Source organism: Pantherophis guttatus, chromosome 5 (assembly GCF_059756535.1).
Source record: "Pantherophis guttatus breed Tessera chromosome 5, ASM5975653v1, whole genome shotgun sequence".
Classification (NCBI taxonomy): Eukaryota; Metazoa; Chordata; class Lepidosauria; order Squamata; family Colubridae; genus Pantherophis; species Pantherophis guttatus.
Window position 1 is genome coordinate 88,166,924 of NC_142067.1, and position 19,777 is coordinate 88,186,700.

General features: G+C 35.9%; 1 protein-coding gene across 5 annotated transcripts in view; it reads right to left on the reverse strand.

Moving 5' to 3' along the window:
* Positions 1-2,512: 2,512 nt before the first annotated feature.
* STS (steroid sulfatase) overlaps positions 2,513-19,777 on the reverse strand; it is a 140,281-nt gene continuing 123,016 nt past the window's right edge. For 2 of the 5 annotated variants that reach the window (XM_034431462.3, XM_034431460.3), the window contains one exon: positions 3,702-4,206. In XM_034431462.3, the coding sequence (XP_034287353.1) occupies positions 3,854-4,206 (353 nt within the window). In that variant the 3' untranslated portion in view covers positions 3,702-3,853. Of the gene's footprint in view, positions 4,207-19,777 lie in introns of all 5 variants that reach the window. The other 3 variants (XM_034431459.3, XM_034431457.3, XM_034431458.3) reach the window with 3 other exon arrangements.

A 19,777-nucleotide genomic window follows, 5' to 3' on the forward strand; every position in this document is an offset into this window, starting at 1 on the left:
GGCTAGTCACTTTGTACAATGCCAAATCTGCTGAAGGTTTCATGTTTGAGCTGGACTGTTTTGAAAACTGTGTGTATTTGTTGGTGTTATCTGATGGAGGAACACTCCCTCTTCTTGTAGTAAAGCACTTGGCAGACAGTTATCGTATTGCTGCCAAGTTCCTGATAACGAACCTTGTGTGTGCTGAGTATTTCTTTAACCCCTGGCTGGCTGTTTGTGTGTGTGTGGGGACAGGGACAGAACATCTTGTCCGTCACCTGAAACGTAAACCATCGTTTAACCACGATGGATCAACAGCTGCAGCAGCAGTTACAGCAGCTGCAAGATGCCAACCAGCTCCTGCAGCAGCAAGTCGGCCAGCTAACTGCGCAGCTGGCTTTGGGAAATGCTCCAGCTGTCCCTCCACCTCCTCCTCCTCCCCGTCGGAAATGCCCTATCAATGTGCCAGATAAGTTCTCTGGGCAGCAGGAGATGTTCCTGGCCTTCATGGGACAATGCCAATTGTTTATGGCTATGAGGCCAGAGGACTTTCTGGACGACCGGGCTCGGGTGGCATTCGTAATTAACCTCCTCTCTGGCAATGCCGCCCGATGGGCCACACCCCTATTGCTGCAGAATAGCCCCTTGTTGGCAGATTATCAGGGCTTTTGGCAACATCTGAGGGTGATGTACGAGGACCCCATGAAGACTCAGACAGCAGCCAGGCACCTCAAGGACCTCCGTCAAGGGAAGCACCCCCTGCAGGAATATGTGGCTGAATTTCGGCTTCTGGGCCAGGACTCTGACTGGAACGATGCAGCGTTAAGGGACGCTTTCCAGGATGGCCTCTCCGACGACCTGCAGGACGAGCTGGTGCGGGTGGAGGCGCCTCAGACCCTTGACGCCCTCATAACGCAGTGTTTGCGCATCGACGCCCGCTTCCAATGGCGCAAGACCCGCCGGGCCGTCCAGGAACCCCGAGGAAGAATAAAGGGTGGGTCAAGCCTCATCCTGGGGGCAGAATGTTCCAGAGTACTGGTAATACAGCAGATACTCTTCCTTGGAACATTCACACAATCAGAGCTTTCCTGTTTCTACAGCTAATTCAGCAATCTCAATGTATAAGATATTGGCTTTCTTCAATTTGAATAATAATTGTTGATGTACGTAGTCTTATTTAATCTTTTCTATTTTACAGTCTTTTTTATAATATACTTTTTCAATGATACAGATGCAGTTTACAGACATAGTTATGGTTTTGTAGATTACATAAAACCCTTTAAAATTCGGAATAGCCATACAAGATTGCATACAAGATTGCACCCACATTTTTAAATGATTTACACTTTTTTTTAAAAAATTTGATTTATATGCCACCCTTCTCCGGAGACTCAGGGCGGCTTACAATGTGCTCAGCAATAGCCTTCATCCTTTTGTATATTTATATAAAGTCAGTTTATTGCCCCCACAACTGGGTCCTCAATTTACCTACCTTAGAAAGGATGGAAGGCTGAGTCAACCTTGAGCCTTGGCGAGATTCGAACCTGCAGTAATTGCAGGCAGCTGGTCTTAATAACCAGCTTAATAACAGGGTGCCTTAGACCACTTAACACTTAAGAAGACTGAAAACAATTAGACTTTTAGGTATAATGTACAATACTTAATACTTTAGCATGTCTCATGCTACAGCATAAAGTGATTCAATAATGTAACATTGTTAAATTAATTAGCAGTAATAGTATGAGTCACTGATCTAATGAAATATATTAACTGTCATCCTATGTTAATACTTTTCCTCCCATGAAAACAACAGAAGTGCTTGGATGAAGATAATTTCTTTGCATTTAATACATGAGTATGGAGCATTCTGTCTTTAATTTTGGACAGAAAATTACCTTGCCCCAGCTCTGGTAAATATTTAAAATATTTCTGCAAAAGGAATATATTATTGAAAATAATATAGTAGGAATAAACAATTTCCATCAGTTTAAGGACCATGCAAAGCTTTTTGTAGCATATGAAGAGCCACCTTCCAAGACTGTGGGGTGGGAATTGTTTTCTGAGTACACTTTAGGTGGTTTAAAGAGTGTGGATGACTTAGAACTATCAGTCAGTCATTTATCATGAAAAACAGTTAAATTTAGCTTTGGCATCTAGAGGACACAGAAGGAATCTGAAGACCTGAACTTTCTGTATCTCTGTAATGTAGTGTGATTTGATGGGATTGGACTATAGTAGTTACATTTTTCTATTATGCCTAATAACTGATGATAATATTATCCATTATGGTTGACTCACAATTAAAGATGTATTTATTAAATCTTATCAGTCTGATGATATCAGCGAAGGGAATGAATATGTATGAAAAATGGATCTTGTCTTTGAATAGCAATGCTAATGTAGAACACTGTGGTAAACCTGTCCATTTGGATAATGCAATCTGTGAAGCAGAAGATCCAAATGAGCTTTGAAGCAAAGCATTCTGGGCAGCTCTTTCACCTATGTAGGAACTGAACCTCTTCTTGCAATTTCATTTATTTATTTATTTATTTATTTATTTATTTATTTATTTATTTATTTATTTATTGTTTAAATTTGTATACCGCCCTTCTCCTGAAGGACTCAGGGCGGTGAACAGCCAAAATTAAAATACATACAATATAAAATTTAAAATAATTTAAAACAGAATTAAATCGAATTGGCTTCCCAAAAATTAAAACCCATTACCCTTAAAATAACCCATTAAAATTTTAAGCCAGCCCAGCTTGCTGAAATAGGAAGGTCTTCAAAGCTCGACGGAAGGTCCGGAGGTCCGGGATCAACCTATTAAGGTTGACATATCTTATAGTTTTACACTCACATCAGTGTGAAGATTCCTAGGTGATTCCACCTGCATAGGGTCCATTCTTGCTAATATTTATATTTAGCGTAGGCTAAAATATAAAAATTTTGTAGCATGGCTTTATTATTTATTGACATAAAGAGCCACTGGCTTTTCAAATGTCACTTAACTACAATCTCTATTCCTATTCATTGCCTCTGCTGGCTGAACTCACATGCATTTCCAGGACTACACTTTCCCCACTCTTGAATTAATATGTAAAGAATTGGTCATTTATCTCTGTAATATGCATCCAGAAACTATATTGCTCTAATAAGGCAGGAAGAGTTTGCTGCATATGTGTAAATAAAATTGCGTCTATGAACCCCCTTCAGCATTTAAATGATATACCACGCTGTATTTAGTGTACTCTAGATTTGTGCCATTGGGTACAGTAATATGTGAGGCCCTAATCAAACCTAAATTTGATGATAGTTTAATTACTACTATATTTAACAATTTGGCAATCAATTATAGTTCATTGCACAGTCAGCCAGATGTTCAGACTAGATTTGGCATTTTTATACATCTATCGAGTTCTTCCTAAGGACCTGGGATAGACAGATGTTAATGTTTGATAGTTGATTGTGTGATGAACCAAAATAATGAGCCAGCATATTATCCCACCATGCTACACTGGAGAAAATATTACATTAGAATTATAACATATTCCATATGCATTGTGGGTAAAGGAAACAGCCTAGCTGTATTAGAAGTCTGGCCTTCTTGTTCCAGAGATGTCTATTTTACTCAGAAAAATTACTATGTGAATGCTAGCAAAACTATGGTCTCACCATTACCCACTTTTGCGGGGGCTTCAAAATAAGTGAGCCCACTTTAATCAGTTCTAGTAACTCTTACATTATTATTAAGCACAATTAATGCAAATATTAAGGAAATATGATTACATTGTGTTCTTGTTTCTTCCTAAAGAACATGAGTTCTTTACCATTCTCAGTGATAATATCAGGCTCTACATAAAGTTTTTTTTCCTCATGACTCATGATTGCAGTAACACCATTGGAGTAAGGATGAACAGCAAGGCTGAAGCCAGGGCTTCCATAGGATATGTCCCAATGAAAATTGGTTGGGAACAGCAAGTATTGACTTGGTGTGATTGTGCACTGCATGGTGAATAGCTTGAAGAATTTCATGGAAGTGGCTCTCAGTTTCTGGTGTCAGTGGATTGTTTTCTTCTGGGTCCTTGGAGAGATCAAAGAGTAGTGGTGGATCATGGTATGTGACAAACTGTCCATGGCAGAAGCACACATGATAATCGTGGCAGCCATTAGATTCTTTGGGACTGAAATTTGGAGTGAAGTAAAATATCTTCCAAATAGAGTTACCTATAAATATGGAGGAGGAAGACAAAGTTGAAGATATGTTATGAAGATATTCCATAATTGTGATAATCAGATTCAAAACACTAATCTTCCAAAGGTACAGAGTCCTTGTTTTTTTATAATAGACTAGATGTAATATACTTAAAATTCTTAATTCAAAAGACAAATTCCAGATATTTGAAACATAATTCCACAATCCATCAGTACTTTAAACCTTAGCTTTCTCAAGAATGTGATTCAACATTATAATAACACCTTATTAAAAAAGAGTAACTGTTTGACAATAGCACATGTACTAATGTTCCATTATACCTAACACATGATAAAAACAGTTTGGTATAAGTTAGTCTTGTGCCTTAATTTACACCAAAATGGCCCTTTTATCTTGACAATACAATTTTGTATATTTATTTCCATTAAACAACTCTTTTCTAGAAATAATGATCCCCTGGTGTTTAGAACCATGACAACAAGCAAAGGCTAATTTTTCACAAACATCTTTAGCTGCTTTTACTGACTGGCATTATATTAGATTTACTATAATTTATTGTGTATTTCCTACTGTTGTAATAGTTTGACAAATCTTGATTATCATTATGCAAACCATTATCTTCATCTTCGTATATCATCTGCATATATTGTTTGTTATTTCTACTTCATGACTTCCTCAGATTCAGTAGATTGTATTATTAATTGTAAAATTAAACATTAAAGGAATTAAAATGAGCGTTGATACATTCCACTTCTCCATTTGATCACAAAGGAGATAATCTCACTAGTATTTACCCTTGCAGCAGAATTAAAATAATAAATTTTATGCACGAAATTTCTACAGAAAGATATTTTTCTTTATAACTGTATTCTGAGAACTTTATATGAGAACATTTTTTCTTCATCTAATGTTCTATTTATAAAACATCTATTTCATTTTTTATTAGCATATCATGCAAATATATCTACAAAAAATATATAATATTATTGAAGGGTTGACATCTTTTCAAAAAGGCAGACTATGCTGGATAAATTATTGAAGGAAAGCCTGTTTGTAGCTTTCATGTCAAAGTTACTGTTACAATCAACATCAATAAAACAATAACTTACACAATCCACAGGGTCCTTTCTGCTCTAATATAAATACAATACATGGTGAAGGTATTTCTTTTCAAAATATTTCTTTTATATGTCTAACAAAGTAGAGACAAGCCTTCCTTTCAATTTTTATATAACTCCACATTCATTTTAAAAATTACGGCACAGCTAAATCCTTTGAATGGACAACTGAAATTTGGAAAATTTATTCCATTTAAAAAGATATTCATCTGAACTAGAAAACTTCCAAGGTCACCTCCAATTCTGTTATTCTATTCAATGCTATAGCTGTGTTCACAAAATATGATTTTGTAAAACTCCATAAATTGGGAATTAATACCATTATAGTTCCTATGTGTTATCCCAAATACTTTCCTAAAGTAGGCATTATCTTTCTACTGTTTCCGTCAAGAATTTAGTGGTTTACTAGATTCTCCTTTCTATTCTCTATTGTTTAATACACTTGAATGAATATTTAGTAACGAAAGCACGCTATTGATTAAGTTACAAATTAAGCAACCTTAAAGTATAATATACTTTCAAAATACGATTTCTGATGTCTTTAAATTCTTTTCTGACTTTAGACAATGTCATACAATTTTCCTCCCCAGAAGTACAGGCTGTAGTCTTTCCTCATATACTGTACATGTTTCAAATGAATAACTTCTCTTTTTATTTGGGCGAACATACATTTATCTTTCTTTTATACATATATCTTTCTTTTATAATTCATCTAAACAGTGTGACTCTGGGGAATATACAGCACAAAAAATAATCAACAACAACAAAAATTCCACACTCCACAAAACCATATAATATTAAAACATATACAATATAAAAGCATTAAATACAAAAATGACTGGAATCTCATTACAGACTTTTTGAGTAAAACAAAAAAAAATGATCTTATGATTTATCTCATTGATGATAATTGTACTCATAACTGCTGTAAAAAAGATTGAAAATGACTTGTTTGAAATTGACTTTAAAAAGACCAGAACTATTGACAAAACTGAACACTTTAACAACAGAATAATCAGAGAAGCCATCGAGATAGAAAAACGCCCACACAGCATGGACAAATGAGATGATACCTCCCGCCTACCAGCCATTTGGAAACCCGCCCTTATTGACAAACGAGTCCCTAACACGAGGAATGACACCAGACCCACACTCACGAGGGCTACACAGGATGTCACCACCACACATCCATGTGGAAAGCAGACTCAAACCCACACTGAGGATGAGGCACAACCATGGACCAGAAGCCAGACCACAGCTGCATCATTAGCCACTTTAAACCCCTCCAATCCATACATGAAGCAGACTGACACCCACCATGAAGATATGGCACAACCACGAATGTGAAGCCAAACAACAGCAATGCAGCTCACCAGCTTAAATCCCCCTGCAACTCAGACTAACCCGAGCACAACCAAGCCCCCACCCAAACAGAACACACCCCCATCCAATCAGAGCACAGCCAACCCCCCATCTAATCAGAGCACAGCCAAGCCCCCAACCAATCAAAACACACCTCCATCCAATCAGAACACAGCCAAGCTCCCACCCAATCAGTTCACACCCCCACTAGCAGTTAAAAAGAAGAAACAGCTGCGATCTCACATTGCTCCTAGAAGCACGAAGCCGAAAACACCAGCCTGAAGATGATGAATGAGACTTTGTCAAAATGTTACCAAGACACTTCCAATTTTACTCGGGAAAAAACCCGAATAACCAAAGACCTACATATGTGTGTGTGTGTGTGTGTGTGTGTGTGTTTTCTTTTCTTTTCATAGGCCTTTATGTGTGTTTCTCTCTTTAGCCAGGTTCTTCCTACGTAAACCAAGATTTTTATGCAGCCCTAGTTCAGTGAAATCACAATCCACTAGTTTCTAGGCTTTTTTTTCTTCAGCCAGCCAGCAAGCACTCTGCTGCCTGTTGGGAGACTAAGGAGACTAAGATAGATCTATTTCGGACATTAGTCCTCAGCAGGTAGCCACACCCTCATCCCATGTATCCTCCCTGTAAAGGTACAGTATTTGTTTTTTCTTTTCTTTTCATAGGCCTTTATGTGTGTTTCTCTCTTTAGCCAGGTTCTTCCTACGTAAACCAAGATTTTGCATGTGCAGAAGCGCCAGAAACTGGAAGAGCAGTTCCCCAGTGCACACATGCCAGTTGGGCCGCACACATGTTTGTGTTGGAATCTGGAAGAGCAACGGGTGATGGCTGGCTTCCCCGGAAAGATGGCTCTGGGTGCCACTTCCAGCACACATGCCATAGGTTCACCATTACCACCCTATAAGATGATGAAATTTAAATTTTAAATAAGGGAACTGGAACACATTTTCCATTTGGAAGTTGTGGGCAAATAGATATTATTGGGAGAAGACAGCCTTATAAGTAGCCTGATCCTATGTTAAATAGGACTTTAAAAGTCATAACCAGCCCTTTGAATGCATGAAAGTCCATGCAGCTCATGAAATAACAGTGTTATATGGCCATTTTGAGGTGTGTCTATAACTACCTGCACCACAGAATTCTGGACAAACTGAAGTTTCTGGATGGTGTCAAGAGCAGTGCCATGGAATGATCTAAAATTAAGAGCTGTTGAAAACATTTTACTAAAACAAAAGCAACAGCAGCAGCAACAACAACAGTAGTATTATTTATCCTGCATGTTTCACCTTAAATCTCTTAATTCAGATATAATTCAACCAAGGGTGTTTTATCTTTTTCAAAAAAAAAAATCATTATATTTTTTTCTCAGTTTTCTTTCTTCCTTATCTTCCTCTTCAATTAATTTTCATAGCAATATCAGAAACTCAAATGAACATGTAAAGTTAAAATCATTCTCCCTACATCTACCATTTGATTTGATTGCAGTAAAAATCCCCACTTCATGAGGAGCTGTAATTAATTTCTGACTTAAAGCCAGGCTCCCCAGGTCTTCCACAGTTTTTTTCTCCAGTAATTGAAGCTCAGGGTGGTAGGGTAGCTTTTCAGAACTTGGCTGATCCAGCAGAGAAGAAAAGGGCTACTTCTTGTTTTATAGGAATATTATCTTCCCCAAAGTGGCATAAACATATAATTGGTACCCCACTTACCAGTTCTCTTCCTTAACAGTCCAAACAGTACTGTTTCCACATCTCTCAGAAAACCAATTTTGTAATAGAAGATCTCCATTTTACTAGAAGTCTTGATAGCTCTACTCTTGATACCATTCAACCTCCCATCGTAAAGGATATTTCCCTGCCACTTTAATGAAACACATTCTATTATAAATGATCCAAGATTTGGAAAGCTATTCAGTAAATGGTAAACAATTGGTTTTAGAATTTTTTTTTTTAGTTGCATGCCTTAACATAAAATAATTTGTGAAGTCTTGTAGCTGATCTTGCTACAGATTAGAGAGCAACACATAACTTCTGAATGTAGTTTATATCACTGAAGATGCAGAAGATCTCTGGAACTAAAACTCCTAGTTAGACAATGAAGTGCATTTTACAATTCTAAGGTGCATTAACTTTAACTAGAGTTATCAGTATTCAGAGGTCTGTGTGCTGTTAGACCAAAAAGGCTATTATCAACATTCTGTATTGTTTTACCATTCTGAAGGAGTTCCCCAGGCTATTAAGCACAACGATTAGCCATATAAAAAGCTAAGTGCTCTCTATATCAAAGATTTGTTAGAAAGGTAGCAGGGTCAGATAATGACCTTGATGCTGTGGTGAAGGGAAACCTGGGAGCCACTGAATGTTTAACTTTCTTGGCATCTATATAATTGATCATGCTAGCTGGCAGTATCAGGAATATACTATTCAACATCTCAAGGGCAACATATCAAGTTTGGCTAATATCTTTATTTATAACTGAACTGTACAATTTAATCTATAAAATCAGACACCACCAGCCGTCGGTTATTTTAGAAATTGATTCCTCTAAATTGTTTCTCCATCTTGTATAATTATTAGTGGAGAGGATGTAGAGTCCTGGTCCTATGAAAATAAGGGGTATGTGAGCCCAAAGGCAGTCCTTCCTGAACATTTAGAGCACTTCTGGCCCAGAAATGCAGTTGGCCCCTTTGCTACTGCTTTCAAGAAGGTAGTTAAAAAAGTGTCTTGAATTTTAGCAATAGCAATAGCATTTAGACTTATATACTGTCCCATAACACTTTACAGTACTTTCTTGCTGGTTTACAATGTAGAAAGATTGTTTCTATATTGCCCCCAATAATCTGGACTCTTTATTTTACTGATCTTGGAAGGATGGAAGGATTCGACCTTGAGCTCTGTCAGAATCAAACTCCAGGTTGGCTTCCGGTTTGGCTTCCGTCGCCACCAGACGGTCCTTTGAGACTGCCACCCCCGTCGCCCGTAAAGAGCCGCCTTTACAGCTGAAAGGCGGCTCGAAAAACTCCATTTCCTTAAGGAAATGTGAGACAGAGCCGGCGAGGGCAGGTAGAGCCCTCTGCGAAGTCCCCAGAGTTCCTTTTTACTCCTGGGGAGGAAGCAGGATGAGGCTCCCTATTTTTGCTCGCCGCTGCTCCGGGCTTCGGAAGAACTCTGCGCTTTGCAGAGCCAGGCGATGGGACCAGACCAACTAATGAAATTAACAGATCATCTGAACAAGTAGGATGAAATCCGGATCTGGGATCTTAAATTGCAAGTATTTCTAATAAACCCAAGACTGATTTTAAAAGTAAAGAAGAGTGAAAGGGGAAAAAAAGAAAGTTTAAAATGGCGACTGGCTGAGGCTTGAGAAGAAAGCCGAAAGCGAAAGTCCTTCCATTTGAATAGTTTAATAGGTTACAAAGTAACTGAAACAATAGCGCTGGCTAGAAGTGAAGAGAAATTTTTTTATTTCATGCTTCTTTCTTCTTAGAGACTTGATATTGATATTGTTTGGAGAGAAGTCTTTCTCCATAAAGGGGGAAAAAAATCTGTTTGTGGGGCAGAATGGCATTAAAACTGACAAAGCCAGACAACCAAGCTGTGGGGGGGGGCTCCCCCATTTACAAACCACATGAACAAGTTGTGAGATTGCAGATGCAGAAGAATGGCTTTACAGACCTAAAGGAATTTGTACTGGAGGAGATGGCAAGACATGATAAGATTGTGAACCAGAACCTTGAAAAATTTAGACAGGAAATTAAAGAGTTGGTTCAACAAAAGTATGATATCCTGAAGCAACATATGAAAAGTTTCTTAGATGTACTTATAAGGATGGATAAAGATATCAATTTAGAAATAGAGTCTAAAATGAAGGAAGTTGATTATAAGATCTATAATTTGGATAATAAAATACAAAGAAAATGATTTAATAATGATTCAAGAAAAAAGCTCAGAAGCAGAGTTTAAAAAAATAAAGGAAGCTGACTACAAGACTTACAATACAGATAATATAAAACAAAGGATTGAAAATGAAGCTACAATGATGCAATTCAGATTCATGGAATTTGTGATCAGAATTAGGGGAATACAGGAAAATAAAAGAGAAGATTTGAGAAAGATGTCTGCTGAAGTTCTGGCTGTGATTTTAAAGGTTAGTCCTGAAGAGGTATCCTGCAAGATTGACAAGGCCTACAGAGTTAATTCTTGGGTGGCAAAGCAAAGGCAGCTGCCTAGAGAGGTGATTTACTTTACTGATAAAGAAATAAGAAATGATATTGTGCAAAAGTCTTTTAACTCCACTCTTGAAATGCATGGAAGGAAGATTTGGATATTTAAAGAGCTGCCGCCCAAGATGTTAAAAGATAGAAAGGATTTTTGATTTTTGATGACTGAGCTAAAAAAACAAAACATCCCATTTAGGTGGGATGCTCCAGTTGGTATAATATTGAGATATCAAGGAGAAAGATATCAACTAAATACTGTTGAAAAAGCGGAAGAATTTTACTACAAGGTTCTTAAAATGGATTCAACATCTCCATGTATAACACACGAGGGGAATAAAGAAAAGCAAAATCAACAAGAGATTGAAATTCAGGTTAAGCAGATGGAGGTGGAGGTAATGGAAAAACAACAAGTTACAGAGGCCTTTTTGGACAAGCCACTTTTGGATTCTCCTTCAGAGGTTATAGTTGGATTACCTATAAATACAAGAGAGGCGGCTTTGGATTCTAATGTGATGACTTATCAAGTTACAGACCAGTATGGAAATCAATCAGCTGATATACAAGTCCTAGAAAGGCAACCAGGATGGAGATCTAAACCACAAAAAGTTAAGAAAAGAAGAAGCAGGTTCTACAAAACTAAAAAATTTTAGACTAAACAACAGTCTAATGCCAGTTACTTAAGAGACGATTAAATACATGAAAATATAGCTGAGGCAAAGTATTGGTTTATACTATTTTGAGGAGAATGACAGATCTCTGCAGTGCTGTGCTTTTGGGATGTGGAAGATGGCCTTTAATTGAGTGGATTGGAACTTTCTATTTTGGACTCTTTGACAAATGGATTATGTTTATGCTGAGCTACAAGGCAAGAGAACTATGGGATTGGCGCATGCAGAAGATCTGGTTGTTACCCTAACACGGTGGTTGGAATTCATAATCTAGATGAAAGACATTACAGAAGACACTATATGGAATATAAATATAAAGTCACTCGGGTGGTTTTTTTATATACGAAAACATTTATTATTGATGGGGGCAGATGGTAATTGAAGATGCTGAACATACTGTTGGAACTAGAATTTGATGTTACCCTAACATGGGTGATGGAATTAACAATCCAGTTGAAAGACATTATAGAAGATATCATATGGATTATAAGCTTAAAGTCATTTGAGGATTTTATTTACATATGGAACTATTTCTTAGTGGTGTGGGCAGAAGAACAAAGACATTAAAAATATTATGTATGGTAGACCTGTAGGAAAGTGGGTGGAGATAGGTTAGGTTACTGATTGTTTAGTTTAGGAAAAGGGATGTTATGTTATATTAATATATGTAAAAGATTTGAATTAAGAGATATATGTATGGGGGAGGAGGAAATGGGTAGATTATGAGTTGAAATTGCCAAATTAGGATTTATTATATAATTTTACAGCTGAATGTTGCTCTGAAATGTATAGTATAGGGGGGATATAACAATATTGTTAGAAAGAAAGGGTCAGCATATGGGGGGTGGAGTAAAAGGATGGTAAAGTATTATATAATCTGTTATTAATCTGGGTTTTATTTTGGAGAAGCCACAGGGGGAGGGGAGGGGGGGTCAGGGAGGAGGGGGGAAGAAAAGGGGGGGGGAATTTGTATTTGAAAAACTTTTTCAATAAAAAAAAAAGAATCAAACTCCAGGTTGTAGGAAGAGTTTTGCCTGCAATACTCCATTTAAACCATTGCACCACCAGGACTCATAATTTTATTTTAGTGGTGCTATTGAGATGCATTTTTTGTTTTGCAGCCAGTGGTCAACATTTTCTCCTAAATATGCAAGTAAATCCTATCAAAGAATAGATGAGATATTAGATCTCACCCATGGATCCATCCAAGAAAAAAAGCAAGGTATCTAAGCTATCTTCTAGTTAGATGGTTTCAGTTTCCTTAATATCCCACTTCTCTATTTCTGTCCCATCCTGATTCAGACTTCTCCTTTTTAGAAAGTCAAACGACCCACTTGCTTCACACAAAATGGATCTAGAAAAAATGGGAGATGCTGAGGAACCATTTACTGCAACATATAGCATCTGTATTTTCTAAACTGTTTTAACTATATGGCTGAATATTAAAAAAGACATTGTGGTAGCTTTGGGAGAAACTGACTTATCAGATGTGTAGTAAGACTACCTTTTTCAACTTCTGATTTTTTCTTCTTTAGACTTCATTCTCAAAATGTAGATAATTATGAAGAAGATGTTTTTAAGGATAGTAAAAAAGAAAAATGCAATCTAATCTTTTATCTGTGAATTCAGGAGAAGCAAACTAAGATTAATAGGGGTAGGTCTGAGAAGGGCAAAAAGTGTTGGTTCCTTGGTTGTGTTATAATCCATCATTCTGTTATTGCAAGCTACTGCTACAAAGCTTGACAACAGCATAGAACCTTAATGGCTGCATTTCTAATCATTGCAGAAAAGTAAAATGCATTAGTGGAATGACCAATATAATATGCTGTCAGACACAAAGATCTGTCAGAGTTGTAATCTGTAAATTTGATAAACTGTTATAAGACTGGTCATTAAAGTGGAGACTGCTCTCTCTAGATATCCCAGCTGGTATATAATTTCATTGTTTAAGAAGATCACTGTAAGGATTGAATTAATCTTCCAGCAATTAATAATCCTTTTGTTCTGGTAAATTCCTGTAAGAGTGAAGCTTTATTAGATACCGGAACAGTTAAATGCCGTTCTTTAATGAAATCTGCAATCATCAAGAAAGAATAAGGTTATTTTAATAGTATTTGCAATATGCTGGTCTGCAATAAAAATAAAAATAAAAACTCTTCTATTTTCTTTTGAAAAAGACAAAAGATTTCCAAACATATTTAGTAATGGCCCTAAAACCAGACATAGGGACTCTATCAAAGAGTCACAAAATTAGCTTTTTCTATTAAAGAATGGTGTGCTGGGACATGAAGTGGTGATTGATATGCAGCTGGACAATGAGGAAAAAGACAACTATTGGTGGATAGTAAGAAGGGGCACTGGGATTGATGACAATTGTAGAGTAGCTGGTAGAGGTTAGCTGGCAGCAGGGGAGATAAGGACACTGACTGAACATTTTTATGTAGTTCCTGAACAACTTTATGATATCTCTTCTGTCAGTACAAAACACATTGAGGTTTTATTGTTCCCAATCAAACTGAAGACAATAATGACGTTCCAAAGAGCAGCAATCCAACAGAAATGAACAGGTATCTCAATCCAACAAACAGTTGTTCAGATTATGCTTGAAGTAACAGGTATGTAAGATCAGGCAGGCCTTATTATCTTCTTGGATGAACTAACCAACTAATCTGCTGTAGAATATCTAGCCAGTGCTACATTATGAACAATTGTACTACATATTCCAAACTTTCTCTGAAACAAGATTTTTTTTTATTTCCAAGGAGCTCTTTCATAAAGGCAAAGTAGCAGCATTAAATATAATAATAAAATATATTAACCTCAGGCCTAGCATATGGATTTCACTGGTAATACAATTGACATGCATTTTATTAAAAATAAAATTTAATTTGTTCAATATGCCACTTTCCTGAGATAGATGGAAGATCACCAGCCATCAAATAAGTCCAAGATGTGTCAAAATGGAAATCATTCTTTTTCAGGACTTAACAAATGCCATGGTTTCTGATAATACAGAGCAGAATCAATAAGCTATTGCCTGACTGTTTTTCATGCCTGTCAAGAGAAACACTTTTCTATAGAAAATAGTGTGAGTAGAAGTGTACATCAGTTGATTAACAGACATTTTTCTTAGAGTCTAGTTAATAGTATGACAGTATCTGTTTAAACTAAAAGTGCTCTTCTCCCCTTTGACAATTATGTACTTTAACTTCACAAATAAAATACATGAATTATGCCACATGAATTATTTTTCTGACTACTCTACAATGGCCTTTAAAATGACAAAAGACATAATGAGGGTGGAGGTTAGCTGCAGTACAATGTATATTGAATCCTGCAGCTCTTTAGACAAGAAACAAAATGGTAGGGGACAAATGCAGAAGCTTGTATGATTTATGCTATCTCTGACTTTTGTTGCTCTTAAAAGTGGAGAGAGGGGGGGGAGGCTCATGCAGGATAAAGAAAACTTTTAAATAGTATAATTATTTTGTAAATAGTGTACAAACATGTCCACGAGTTGATCTACTTGCTGTTTAGTTACTCTTTGCCTTCTATGCCATAAATCTGAAATGTTTTACACGGACATTAAAAAAGTCATATGGTTTAGTGGTTAAGGTTTGGACTACGACCAGGAAGACCAGTTCCTCAGCCATGAGAATATTTCATAGCGTATTTGATATGGGCATAAAGGTAGGCCTGAACCCCCCATGAAAACAAAAAATAGAATACAGTATTGATCAGTAAAACTTAAAATGTTAAAATAAAATTAATTAATCAAATTAAAAGAATCTAATCACTGCAATCTTGGAGCCATAATATTGCAGTACCTTTAAAATACTGGATTGATCAAACACAAATTTTCTTATCTTGAATTAGATGTTTAGCCTATCCAGTTCAAAATGAAGAATCTCTGCAACCAAAATGCATTTTTATGATTTATAATCACTAGCAATATTATCCGTGTATGATAAGAAATCAGCTCAGTAACATCTGCTGATCCACAAGTTGCCAGTGCCCTTTCAAATGCAAACTTTTTATGATCTTTTTTTAACTGTTCTTCCTACATTTCTCATCAAAATATATAATGAATAAAATACAACAATGTAATATACAATATATAAAACCATAAAATTGGAACAAACTGCTATTTTCTTAGTCTATCTGCACTCTTACAATGCATTTCCTAGCATTCAGTCTAGATGAATAAGAGTTTCTAATAAAGCCCAAGTTATTATATTTCATTCGCTTTTATGGTGGAAGATAAAGTAGTGTTTGCATTGAAGAAAAGAGTTCTTTCATTTCGTTTTAATCTCATAAATGCTTGAAAGAAACTATCTTATATCTTCATGAATTCCTTCAGCATTTTAGAAAAAATAGGCAATATATTGGCTAAAAGCTACTGATTAATGTACATGAAATCTTATGCATGTCTTTTCAGAATTCTCAGTGAGAAAAAATTGGCTTTAGAACTTCAGTTTCTGTATCTGCTAAAAGTGCATACATGTGAGCAGTAAAACCAGAGATTTTGACCAAAATATGCAATTTCACATAAAGGTGCCAATCACAAACTTTAGTGAGAAGGACAGTGTATTAGATAGACAGACAGACAGACAAACAGACAGAGAGAGAGACAGACAGAGATAAAGTCCCAGAACCTCATAGCTTTCAATATCACATATGATGCAACATGATTATGAGATTGTCTAATAATACACACAGAGAGGTACTTATACACACAAGCACATAAATAAATATATCTATATGCATGCACACACACTTACTGTACAGACATATATAGTACATATAATTTCTAGATTCCTAACTGGCAGGACGATCAGATCTACAAGCCTCCTTACACAGAATCCTAACCATTACTAGAAGCTGTTCCTGGAATCTGAGAGCTTTGGGAATTGTAGGTATATGTCACGTATATGAGGAGAATTGTTATACCGGTAATTGATAACTTATTTTTCCTGATTGGATGCACAAAAATATGATCTTATATCTATGTTTAAGTTTTGGTGCATTTTTTTTCTTGTTTGCTTCAGAAATGCAATGCTCTTAGTCTGGGAAATCCTCAGAATCCTGGGATGTCTTGGATTCTTCCAAGAGACCACTAAATAATCTAAAGCTAAAAAAACACATTTTTTATACGTACATATGAATACTATTGTTCCACACCTGTTTCATGGTAAGCTGCACTGTGTATAATGAAGAAAGGGAGTAAAGAACAAAACAAATAAAGAATAAAAGCATTATAAGAAAAAGGAAAGATATACAAATGTAATTTAGACCAAGACTATTAATTATAGAGCAGCTTCTGTATTGGTTGTCCTCATCTCAACCTGTACTGGTTGTTTCTATCATCTCCAGCTAACATTTCATATACATATACTTTTTTGTTCTTTAAACTCTTATCTCCATCTTTTTGAGGATCTTATCTATTATACCCAACCAAACTTTCTTTGGACTTTCTCTGACCACTCAAGACTATTCATTTTAGGTGTCACATTATTCCTTACATAATCACAATTCACTAATTCAACAAATGCACATTCATATATTTTTCAATGAGCGTTGAAAACTAAATAAGTGGTCAGCAGATCTGCTTGACATAAATCCTAACTGCACTTCCCAAATTGTGTTTATCTTCCCCTTTCATTCATTTTCAATTAGCTCCCTTTATCAATCTTCCTGCAGTTTTTGTATGTGCTATCTAGTTCTTTGTATAGGTAAACAATATCAACAATCTTTCAACTGTCAGACAGTAATACAGATTTCAAAAACATGTTAAACAAGTCTTACATTTAGTCCATTAGCAGTCTGCCATATCCATATCTTAACATTTCTATAATTACACTATCCACATCTGCAGTCTCCTTTTTGATGTTCTTATGACATTTATGACTTCCCTTTCATCCTATTTTTTCTGTTATACTATTATGGTATTCAGCTCCACTCATTAATATATCACTAATTTTCCCACATAAATTTCTAAATAATCCTTCCAAGTTCCAACATTTCCTCACTTCAATTTTGTCCCAAATCATATCTTCACTTTTATGTTTAATTTCATTCATTTTGTTGGAAACTCTTATTTAGCCCTTTCCAAAGATTTTTTAAAAATTCTGTACAATCCTTCAACTTGAACTTATTTTTTTTAATTGCAGACTTTGCAACAAACTTTTTCTTTATAGACATTATACAATAACTTTCTTTTATTCTTTTTGTGTGTGTGGTTAGAATTTTTCTATATTGACTTTTTCCTCTCTTCTTTCATATCACAATTCTACCAGGCATCTTTTTAAAAATTTTCCATTGCTACAACTCCACACATTTCTATGGTACCTTACAACAAATCTTTTTACCCCGTCCCAAGCAGTTAGTACGTTATGAAATTATGCATTCCAAGCTTTATACATACAACAATCTATATGACACCAATTCATATTTTATATATATATTAGCCTGTACAATTAAATTGCTTTTTAATTAAATTAATAATTTCAGTTAAAACTGCATCTTTACTTCCCTCCACTTATTCATCAATTCCATTCCACAAAATCAATCTTTATTCAGATTTAATATATCATTCCATTTTTCCTAGTTTTATGGGCATATAATTATCATTCATTCATTCATGTTCTTTGTCTTGTACTCTTCTTATGTTCCAAATCACAATCTTTTATATGCCATTGTTTCAAGAATGTAAATGTCTACTCTACAAAGACAGAAGGCCTTTGTATAACTCTCTCTTGAATGCCAATTGTGCCTTTCCTGAATTGGGACTTCTTATCATTCATGTTCCCAGTTGGATTTCTACAATTTCTGCAATATGTGGAAATATTCATTGAAGTATCCAGCTAAATCACAATAGCAATAGTTGCATCTTGATAGACTCATAGTGCATCACTATTCCATGAACTATGTCTGGTAGATTTCCAAATGAAATTCATGGTTAGGACTGCGGTCAAATGATCTTCGTTTTCAATGTTCTGTGACAATTTCCCAGCCGGGGGGGGAGGGAGGGAGGGAAGGAGGGAGGGAGGGAGGGAAGGAAGGAAGGAAGGAAGGAAGGAAGGAAGGAAGGAAGGAAGGAAGGAAGGAAGGAAGGAAGGGAGGGATGTCTCTTATCAGATTCCCAAAAATAAACTCAGTGTGGAAGCCAGCAGGAAGCACAAAATCATCCTTGCTCCCACTGTTTTTTGCCTACCTTTGGTCATACTGTTTTTATCTTTAAGTATAGAACTATTAATAAAGGAGAATATTTGTAGCTCAGGATTGAAATGAGGGGGGAATGTGGAGCTCTCTGAGCTTGGTTGTTTTCTTGCAGATGTTTCATTATCCAAATTAGGTAACATCATCATCAGTGATGATTTTACCTAATTTGGGTCATAAAATATCTACAAGAAAACAACCAAGCTCAGAGAATACCCGGACCCCTTAGGATAGAAATATCTATGAAACAATGACAGAATGGGATTTGGGTTGTCTAGTACACATTAAATGTTATTTAATCATCAATTACTTTCCAAGGAAGATGTGTGTATGAATTATATGAGAACATAGATATTGAATTCTTGTCTTTTTTTAATTGTGACAAATGTATTTAACAATGTGACAGCAAATGCTGACATTTAAATAAAAGTGAATTAGCCTCTTTAAAACATCTGTGTTGATATATTATAATTCAGAGCTGTCAACATTATGTTCTCCTTACAGACATTCCTAATTTAGCTCGGGATGACTTTAATTCAAACAGATGCTAGAAGCAGTTTTTACATATGAAGAAAAAAGAAAACACTTCCCAGCTGTGTTAAACTTTTAATCACCAAAATATGCTGTTTTAATCTGGAATGGAGTCAGTGCTGAGTTTAAAATCAGCAATTTAAAAACATCACTGCTAGATAGGTCTTAGCAGAATTGGAAAATGTTATCTTCCATAATATCTGCTTCATTCTACTCTTACTTAAGATCTTCATCCATGGATTATACATACACCTTTCTCTGTTTTCTAATTGCTAATTGCATAGGAATAGTATGACTTCATGGGTCACGCACCCTACTGATAATTCAAATAGCATCCATAAGTTCCATTCTTGGCCCTCTTGTTTAGAAAAGGACATAGTGGGCACAATGTGGTAGTCTTTGTCTACATCTAAAATCAAGATAAAATAAACTGAATTCAGCCATTTCTCTC